This window comes from Miscanthus floridulus, chromosome 16 (assembly GCF_019320115.1).
Source record: "Miscanthus floridulus cultivar M001 chromosome 16, ASM1932011v1, whole genome shotgun sequence".
In the NCBI taxonomy this organism is placed as follows: domain Eukaryota; kingdom Viridiplantae; phylum Streptophyta; class Magnoliopsida; order Poales; family Poaceae; genus Miscanthus; species Miscanthus floridulus.
This window is the reverse complement of record NC_089595.1, coordinates 48,809,888-48,820,630: the sequence shown is the minus strand read 5'-3', so window position 1 is coordinate 48,820,630 and position 10,743 is coordinate 48,809,888. Positions and strand designations below refer to the sequence as shown.

At 43.9% G+C, this 10,743-nt stretch overlaps 1 protein-coding gene across 1 annotated transcript; it reads right to left on the bottom strand.

Moving 5' to 3' along the window:
• Positions 1-8,524: 8,524 nt before the first annotated feature.
• LOC136510662 (secreted RxLR effector protein 161-like) lies at positions 8,525-9,307 on the bottom strand. The gene has a single exon (XM_066505037.1). It carries the CDS (start codon positions 9,305-9,307, stop codon positions 8,525-8,527), a length of 783 nt encoding a protein of 260 aa, XP_066361134.1.
• Positions 9,308-10,743: the final 1,436 nt, after the last annotated feature.

The following is a 10,743-nucleotide window of genomic DNA, read 5'->3' as shown; positions in this document are numbered from 1 at the left end:
CCATGATGGTCTGGCCCTGAAACTCAGTTTTGAGCCCTGCTGCGGTGGAAATACATGTCTACAAACGCTTGATAGCCCTAAAATAGTAAATACTATAAAAAAATTGCGGTTACGCAAAGCTCGTTGATAAAACTCCACTATTGTTATTGTCTTGAAAAGTTTAGTGTGTTTTTGTGAGATTTACCTTAGGGGCCGTTTGGATTCCTGCATTTTGGAGGAATTAAAATCTACATAATGAATTGGGCTACTTGCTTGAAATTTGATATTTGATAACTTTCCCAAGCTCCCAAATAAGTCCATCTTAAATTCACAGGATAGGAGATGGAAATGAAATTTATAGATCACTATGCTATAATTCTATTCTTCAACTTATAGCACACTCCTTAATTCACTTCCTTGCAATAAAATGCAACATATAAATATGTCCCTCGTATGTTTAACAATAAATATACAAATATATTTTATATACAACTATATTAGCTTGATTAATCTATATCTAAATTATAATTATTAGAATGAATTCAATTTCAAGGATCCAAACAGGCCCATAGATTTTTATCCTGAGCTTTTTATCTATATATTCTCGGCACCGCCATGGATGAAGGAAAATAAAAGGTGAAATGAGCTCCCTACACTGCGGAAATGCTAGATTTAGGAGGTCCTTGTCCTGCTGGCAAGTTCAACATTTTTTTTAAATAACGCAGCTAGGTCACTGAAATGTTGAGTTCAAGGAGAAATTGGAGCCCGGCAAAATCTGCGTGGTTGGAGTCATAAACAGGTTCCGGTGAGATTCTATCTTTTTTGAAAGCCCGGTTCTAGCAAGATTTGAACCTGAGTTATATTTCCGCTAGATTGGCGAACCAACAAGGAAAAAGTCCACATTACCTCCCTCAACTTTTGCGAAGTCTGTTTTTCCTCTCTGAACTCTAAATTTGGGTAAACCACCTCCCTGAACTTTTAAAACCGTTCGTTTTACCTCCTTGACTGGTTATAAGCGGTTTTTAAAGGTGGTTTTGTCTTTTTCTTTTTTTATTTATTTCGGATGAATCTTTGAAAAATCATAGTAAATCATAAAAAATCATAAAATTAAAAATTCAATTTTATTGGACTCCACATGAGTAGATCTACACGGTGAACATATAATATGGTATACTTTAGTACATTTTTTTTTGCTGTAGCTCTAAATCTATGTTTTTCTATAATTAATTTATAGTTGCAGTTTTTATGGTCCAATTGTGGTGAAATTTTTATGGTGGGTTAATTATTGTATGCATGAACTATAGTAAAAATTTCATACTCATTGGATCAAGTATAACTTAGTTATAGATTTATTTAGGTATATGCTTGTTAAAAAGTATTTATAAATCCTTGAGCATCGGTTTTGACTGCTTGATTTTATTTCAGTTATCTTTCCCAGAATCTATGTGATGGATCCATATAAGCGTCTCGGAATCAGCAGGGAAGCATCTGAAGATGAACTTCGAGCTGCTGGGAACTTTCTGATAAGCAAGTATGCAGGCCAAGTCAAGCATTGATGCAATTGATTCTGCCCATGGATTAATAAGGTAAACACATTGTATTATTCATCAAATCTTCTAAACTGAAACTTTCTAAATGAACTTGTCTTTAGTGATAGATCATTAGATACATATGAGGGGCAGTCCATTTCAGTAACAGATCATTTACATACATGGGTTCCAACAACCAATGATTATATTTTGAGAAAGAGAAAGTGGCAGAAGTTTCTTTTGTATGGTTGAGGCATTACTGCTTTGGCCATGTTACGATCGATTTTTTCTTTGTTTCTCTGTGTTGAACGGCAGTGTCCCCCTCACTGGATGGTAAGGCAACAACCCCATGCTGGGCTAGCGAGGCTGCGGTGGCCTCTGTGCCGGGCAGGCAAGGCAGCTGCGGCCCCAACGCTGGGCTTGTGAGGCAGTTGCTAAGGATTTTCTTCCCTTTCGTTTTTAGCAGCAACGGTGACTGCGGATTGTACTGTGGAGGCCGATGCAACACACCTGAAGGGAGGTGTCTGTCCACCTGCCCCCCGATGATGCTCCTCTCTCCATCTCAGACTCTTGGAATTGTTCATTTAGGTCTAAAAAAAACTAGATGCAATCACTACTACACAAATGATTTTGCATGACGATGTCCTTTTATTAACGGAGGCAGTCACAAAATCCAACCGCCTCGGTTAATGCCTGTGACTAACGGAGGCGGGCATTTCTCATTTACTGAGGCGGTCACGTTTGCCCTCCTCGTAAAATCGATTTACGGAGGCGGGCGTATTAAGACAACCGCCTCTAAAAATCCTCTATTTCCGGAGGCGGTGATCTTAAGGCAGCCGCCTCCGTAAATCCATTTCCGGAGGCGGGCACACTATAAGGCCCGCCTCCAAAAGTAGTGGCCCAGCTCTCAGCCTAGAAAAAGCCCATCTCTACCATTCTACCGGGCTCGTATATAAGCAGCACCTACCTGAACCCTAGCCTCACAACGCTCCTCCCCAGCGCTGCTCCCCTCCCGAGTCGATCCGAGCACGGCGCTCCTCCCCTCCCGATTCCCGACCTAGGCACGGCGCCCCTCTCCCTCACAGCGCCACTCCCTTTCCTCTCCCTCATACCGTAGTGCCCCTCCCTCTCCTCTCCCTCTCTGTCCTACCTCTGGTGGCTCGCGGGGTCTCTATGGCGGCGTCCCGGTGCAGAGTCGTGGATGCACGGGCCCTACAGGCGGTGTCCCGGCGGTGGCGCGAGTGGCTCCTACAGGCGAGCGGGTTGGTGGCTCCTCCTGGTGGCAAGCAGGCGCCACCTCCTTGCGGCGGGCGGGCCGGCAGCACGGACAAGTCAGCGGGCGAGCTCCTCCCCCTTCGGCGCTGAGCTCCCTCCAGAACAGCGGCAGCCCCGACGAGCTACGGTGGCGCAAATCTGGATGCAGTGGTGGGCGGCCCGACGATGCGATAGACAGCCGGATCTAGATCTCAGTGCAAGCGGGCCGACGGCGGTGGTGCAGATCCGGCCACCCATGCTCGCGGTGGCAAGGGCTCGCGGCCTCCCATGCTTGCGGTGGCGCGGTAGCAGGCACTCGTAGCCGTCCGGATTCGATGAGCGGAGGCAGTGGCGGCGCTCAGATGGGCTTGGCGGGCTTCGTTGATGGGCTCAGCGGGCTCCATCGATGGGTGAAAGTACCTAGGATGCCGTCTAGAGGGGGGGGGAGTGAATAGGCGTTTCTGATAATTAACACCGAAGTTCAGACTCAGTTGAGTCCTACTCTCCGTTGAGGGAGCTGCGGACGACCCAACGAAGGTTAGCCCTAGAGGGTACCACGAAGGTCACTCTAGCCGGAGTCTTTTCCAACTCCTTTTCCTCCTTCCACTAGTTGATTCCCTCCCTTACGGCGGCGGAATCGACCATTACAAACTTTCCGAGGCACACCACAATCTCTTGGGTGCTCTCCGGCGACGCCTAGCCATCTAGGACCGAAGAGTCCAAGAGTAACAAATGCAAATCACGAGATTGACAATATGCACAAGTGCTCAAGTGGTGGCTTGTTGTCTTTTTCATATTCTCTCTCAACCCACAAAAGGATTTGGCAATTTGGATGAATCACTCACTAAGAGAGGGTTGGAGAGTGTTTGCAAGGCTCAAAAACATGCTAGAGGATCAACAGGATCAGCAGCCTCCAAAGGTGGAGGCTAAGGGGTATTTATAACCCCTTTGAAAAACTAGCCGTTATGTAGCCGTTGCCATACCGGATATGTCCGACTTGCACTGCGCTAACAGTCACTGAGTTAAAGTATGCGAGGTGTCGGAACTCCCGACGCTTTCCGTGACTTTCGACTACCGGAACTCCCGACCAACTCAAGTCGGAACTCTCGACCCTCAGCTCATTTGAAAACTAGCCGTTGGGCTCTGGTCGGCCATACCGGATACGTCTGGTATGAATACCGGACATGTTCAGTATGACCAGGACAGTGAACTCTCAAGTTAGCAAGGTGTCAGGACTCCCGACACTTTTTGGGACTTTCAACCCCCGGAACTACCGACACATGTTAGGACTTCCGACACACAACTCTTCTAAAACTACAGAGACAGAAAAGTGCACACCCCAAATACCGGACACGTCCAGTATGCAAGGGTACTGTGCAGAGAGTTAGAATCTCTTGTCTCTCTCACTCAAATCTCACATAGGTTGGCTTGAGCACTTATGAATAATCATCTATCAACATGATGCATCCCTCTTAATAGTATGACATTCCTATAAACTCAAGATTAAAAGGAAAAAAGGGATTATACCGCTTGAGTTGATTTCTTTCGAATTGATGCCGTCTTTTTCAATCTTCATCAAGTGAGGGTGCTAACATGTCGATATTGATCTTTTTACTTGAGCATAGTCATCTTGAGCATGTGACTTGATTCCATTCATCAAATATGAATAACTCCAAACGCATCAAGTCACTTCCATCAACTTGTCTAATATAGATTTGATCCTCCAGATCAATATGATCTTCATAGCTTGATCAGTACCTCAACTAAATGCAAATACTTCCTTCTTCACCCTAGCTAGAATCTTTAGCCGCCAAGCCATCGCTTGCCCTTCACCCTTGCTTAGTACCTCGAAGCCTTTCCTTGCTATTTTCACCATCTCAAACCATCAAGTCACATCTTGTGTTGAATCATACAATGAATTCCATAGAACACCATCTTCATCAATCATTGAAATCCCACAATAAATAAGCCTTTACATGAATTCCATTTGCATTGTTGCCTTATGCTTGAACTAGATTGTTTATACAAGAACACATTATTTTGGCTTTATATTTGAACTCAAGTGTATGTGAGACTTTCAATTTCCCGTTTCACACTTAGCAAACAAGTTAGACCTTTAATCATGTTGTCATTCAATAATCCAAAATCCACTAAAGGGCTAGATGCACTTTCAATCTTCCCCTTTTTGGTGATTGATGACAACCCGATTAAAGCTTACAAAATGATATAAACAATTAGGATTTTGGGTTCAATGATTTATGGAAGGCTCCCCCTTAATATGTGCAATATGAATTGAATTCACAAATGACCTCAAATGTCGATTTGCACATACTAAAACACATAGGAGACTCCCCCTAAATCATTGCATCCGTGGAGTGTAAGTGTGTGTGACAAAATAAAAATCATGATGCATATGACATGATATATCACATAAGAATAAATAGAAAGCATCACACCATATATTTTCAATCTAAAACACGCATGGTCCTTATGAAAGTAAATACATCATATATATCACACACATAGCACTCATCACAAAAATTGCTCAAGTCCACAAGCCACTAATTAAATCATGTCTCATGAGATACATAGATAAAGCTCAAAGTCTCAACTCTCACAAAATATAACAATGAAGCTTTCTCATACTCAAAACATTATAGCTGCAGTACAAATCTCTAGATAGAAAGCTAAGCTAAACATATGAAGCACTCTGAAGCTTTAACTCCCCCCTGAAGCTTTAATCACTCATGAGATACATAGATAAAGTTCAAAGTCTCAACTCTCACAAAATATAACAATGAAGCTTTCTCATACTCAAAACACTATAGCTACAGTACAAATCTCTAGATAGAAAGCTAAGCTAAACATATGAAGCACTCTGAAGCTTTAACTCTCCCCCTGAAGCTTTAATCACTTATTCTCCCCCTTTATCATCCATCACCATAAAAGGTCTAACAAAAAGAGCTAAGCACAAAGAGGGGCTGCAAGCTATATCTGATCATCGAGATCACTCATCACCATCACCATCACCATCACCATCACCCTCATCGTCAGAACATGGAGCACCGGGTGGGCGAGAAGAACTCTGACTAGGGGCACCAAGACCTCCATAGAAACCCTGACCACCAAAGACGTAGTCACTGGTCGAGTACCCGGGGCCACTTCCAAAGATATCCCCCCACCAAGCCGAGCCAAACTCCTCTTCTGTACTAGGACATGCCTGCTACTATGCCTGCTCCTAAGCCTGCTGCTGGGCTTACTGATGCTGAAGGAACTCGGTAAACTCTCTATCATATCTGATCTACTGCTACTCCTCAGTCTCTAGCTCACTTAGTGGAGGCCTAGGAGGGTCAAGCTCAAGTCTAGTAGCTATCTGCTTGAGAGTCTGTGTATCCTTCTTCGGCCTAATCTGAATGTCTCTACACATCCCAAAGATAGAACCAAAGAATCTACGGATGGGCGAGGGAGGACTGCCATGACATGAAGTAGAACGAGAGTGAGAACCACATGGCGGAGGGGAAGCTCCTCCTACTGCTGCACCACCTGTAGGTGCATTTGCCTCTACTGTTGCTGCTGCTCCCCTTGGACCTGCTGGAGGTACTCTAATCTTAGGCAGATCTGCAACTATCTTCAGGGCCTTATGAATGTTGTCATACTCAAAGGTGTGCCCTGTGACCTGCTTAATCATGTGCATAATGTACAGAGCAAAACCACGGCCCTTGAGGGGCCTCTCTCCAACACTGCTGATCTCACACCAGATGAAGTCGAATACACTGAAGGGCTATGCATCTAGTGCCATCCTATGGAGCAGGTTTCTAGAATAGTCTACAATGTTTCCCTTATCTCCATCCTTGTAGTCAATGGTCTTCCTGAACATCCTATCTAGGTATCTGTAGGTGGGGTGAAGACCAAGAACCTTCCCCACTGCTCCTCTCCAACCTCCTTGTGGATACATGTAGACAAGCTATTCTGGAGGCAACACCTGCTCAGTGTGAATCCTATCTCTCTGAAGATCCTCCTCTAAGAAGCCAAGTAGAGCTGCAAAGGCATTGTAATCCACACTATACCACTGGCCCTCAAGCATCCAGTGCATACGCTTCTCATTTTCCACAACATACATGGTGGCATAGAGCTGAGCTATCACCTCTATGTTCCAGTCATGCTGGAGCTCCATGATCTCATACACCCCTGTATGCTCACAAATGGCAATAGCATGATTGATGGAGGACTTTTGCATTTCTCTGATGTACTGCCAATCAATCCACTGAGATCTAGCAATCACTGGGTTTCTGGTGAGGATCACACTAGTGTAGAAGTCCATATGAAACCTCTAGGATCTATCCTCCTCTGATCCCTGGCCCTCTTGGTCATACCCTTACCACGATAATCAACTCTAGCAACATAGTTGGGTAAGACTAGAGCATGTACCTCAAGAAGTGCAAAGTGCATACCCTAGCATGGCTGATGTGAGTGCTGAACTAGAGGTACTTGTAGGGTTATGAGGATGCTACGCTAGCCGGAAAACAAAAAAAAATTTGACCTCATAAACCAGGACCTACTGCTAGTTATAGATCACGAGATTACCACTAGACACGTAGGTGCAGTGGAAGCAACTCGATGTTGTCATACGCGTCATAGCAGTGCCGTGTAGTTGCAAGGTCGTCTGTACGTCCGTCCCCTTCGTGCGGTTCATCCTTGTGCTCCAGATGCAGCAACTCTGAGGTATCCACACGTACAGGGAGGAAGCGTCGCGCCTTCAGACTGCTAGGTCCACGAGGAGCAGCAAGCGCGGGTGGCGGATGGGCGGCAGCGGCTGCCAAAATAGCGTGGATGCCTAGCCCCATTGCCCACCCCACTTATTTATAGGTGTCCCTAATGAGCTCCCGAGTTGGAGGCCCATTAGTAACCCTAAGCCTTGTCTAACTCGGTTCCAATCTAAATTAGGCTTCCAGCCCCTTAAGCGTGCGACCCTATGGGTTCACGCACACATAGACATGGCCCGAGTACTCCTAGTCGGCCATTAGTTGATAGCGGCCTCTAGCAAGGCATGTCAACTCCTATGCGTACGCAAAGATCATATCAGACGAACCACCACAAAACCACATACTTGTTATTCCCTTGCCTCACGATATTTGGTCCAACTCATAGGTTAACACTTAACCCAAGCACGACCATGCATTTCTTGATCTAATCATTAGAGTGATCCAGTGATATCTCTCTCATATAGAGAGAGGCAAATTCCTTCTTGATTGTCTATGTCTCATAGCATGTTTCCCGACAAACCCAAAAAAACCACCTTTATAACTACCCTTTTACGGAGTAGCATTTGATAGTCCCTGAGTAGGTCGTTTCACATCTTGAATACATACAACAATCTTAGGTCTAAGGACATAACGTACATGATGTGAATAGAGATAATAACAACATCTCACGTTGGGTCAGTCCAGCCCCATGTCATACATGTGCCCACATTATTAGTTTGACATCTCCATGTCTATGACTTGTGAAACATAGTCATCAACTAATAATGTGCTGATCCATTATTCATGTGCGTCCTCGCACGAACTCTGACCAGGGACAACATTAGAATAACCATACAAGTAAAAGAGTTTCACAAACAATTCACATAATTTCTAATCGATACAGGTTGTCTTTAATGGAAATTCAATGAACTCATAATATATCATGGATACAAGGCAATATAATCATCTCTATGATTATCTCTAGGGCATACTCCCAACAATCTCCCACTTGCACTAGAGTTAATCTTGAAGATATCTAATACCCATAGCTCTCATGTGCGCCTCATGCTTAGGCTGTGGAAGAGCCTTTGTTAAAGGATCTACAACATTCAAATCTATGTGTATCTTGCACATCTTGATCTCATCTCGTCTAACGAACTCTCGAATGAGGTGAAATTTCTGTAGTATATGTTTGTTCTTTTGGTGATTCCTTGGCTCCTTAGCCTGCGCAATTGCCCCATTGTTGTCACAATGTAGATTCAATGGGCTGGACGCATTCAAAAACACACCAAGTTCAATGAGGAACCTCCTTATCCAAACACCTTCCTTCGCAACTCTAGAAGCTGCAATGTACTTGGCCTCTGCTGTAGAATCGGTCACCATCTCTTGCTTGGAACTTTTCCAACTTACAGCACCACCATTTATTGTGAACACAAAACTTGATTGAGATTGTGAATCACCCGTGTTAGTTTGGAAGCTAGCATCGGTGTAACCATTTACAACGAGCTCCTCCTCACCTCCATAGATTAGGAACACATCTTTAGTCCTTCTCAAGTACTTAAGAATGTTTTTAACAAGTGTCCAATGACTCTCTCCTTGATCAGCTTGGTACCTGCTCGCAACATTTAGAGCAAATGAGACATCTGGGTGAGTACATATCATGGCGTACATGATGGAACCAATTGCCGAGGCGTATGGAACCTTACTCATGTGCTTCCACTCATCAGCTGTCAAAGGACACTGTTTATCGCTAAAGCGCATACCATATGACATAGGCAAGAACCCTTTCTTGGACTGTTCCATGTTGAATCGTTTCAGCACCTTGTCAATGTACGTATCTTGGCTTAATCCTATAAGCCTCTTCAATCTATCTCTATAGATCTTGATGCCCAAAATGTATGCTGCTTCTCCTAAATCCTTCATAGAAAAAATATTATTCAGTAAAGTCTTTACGGATTGCAACATAGGAATGTCATTCCCAATCAATAATATGTCATCCACATACAAGATCAGAAATACAATAGCGCTCCCACTTTCCTTCTTGTAAACACAAGGTTCTTCTTCATTCTAAACCCTTTGACCACTTCATCAAAATGAATGTTCCAACTCCGAGAAGCTTGCTTTAACCCATAAATGGATTTCTGAAGCTTGCAAATTTTTCCAGCATTGTTTGGATCAACAAAACCTTTGGGCTGTATCATATACACGTCCTCATCCAAATTTCCATTTAGAAAGGCTATTTTAACATCCATCTGCCATATCTCATAATCGAAATAAGCAGCTATTGCTAGAATGATCCGGATAGATTTAAGCATCGCTACCGGCGAGAAAGTCACGTCGTAGTCAATTCCTTGAACTTGCCGAAAACCCTTTGCAACAAGTCGAGCTTTATAGATGTGAATGTTTCCATCCATATCCTTTTTCTTTTTATAGATCCATTTGCACTCTATGGCTCTAACCCCATCAGGCGGGTCAACCAAATTCCAAACTTGATTGTTTCCCATGGAATCTATCTCAGATCTCATGGCACTTTGCCATTTCTCAGAATCTGGGTCCATCATTGCTTCCGCATAAGTCACAGGTTCGTCATCGTCCAACAATAACAAATCCCCATGCAACTCATGGATTCTTGCTAACCTTCGTGGTTGTGGCAGTGTTTCTACTGCCACGGGTATCTCAACTTGTTCTGCTACATTAGCATCACTCATAGAGTCCTTCCTAGCTGGCTCATCTTGAACTTCTTCAAGATACACCTTCTGTCCACTTTTCTCTCTTTTGAGAAACTCTTTCTCTAAGAAAACACCATTCTGAGCAACAAACACTTTGCCCTCTGATCGGTTATAGAAGTAATACCCTAAAGTTTCCTTCGGATATCCCACGAAAAAGCATTTGTCTGACTTGGGTGTTAGTTTATCTATCATAAGTCGTTTGACATAAACTTCACAACCCTAAATTTTCAGAAAAGACAAACTGGGACTTTTACCAGTCCACATCTCATGTGGTGTCTTAACTACGGACTTAGACGGTACCCTATTCAATGTGAAAGTGGCTGTTTCTAGAGCATATCCCCAAAATGACAATGGTAGGTCTGACTGGCTCATCATAGACTGAACCATGTCCAACAAAGTTCGATTTCGTCGCTCGGACACGCCATTTCTCTAAGGCGTTCCAGGTGGCGTAAGCTGTGGAACAATTATGCAACTCTTTAGATGATTGCTAAACTCGTGGCTCAAATATTC

Excerpts from the sequence above, each read along its gene's own strand:
- LOC136510662 (XM_066505037.1), bottom strand. The coding sequence starts at position 9,307 with ATGGAACAGTCCAAGAAAGGGTTCTTGCCTATGTCATATGGTATGCGC.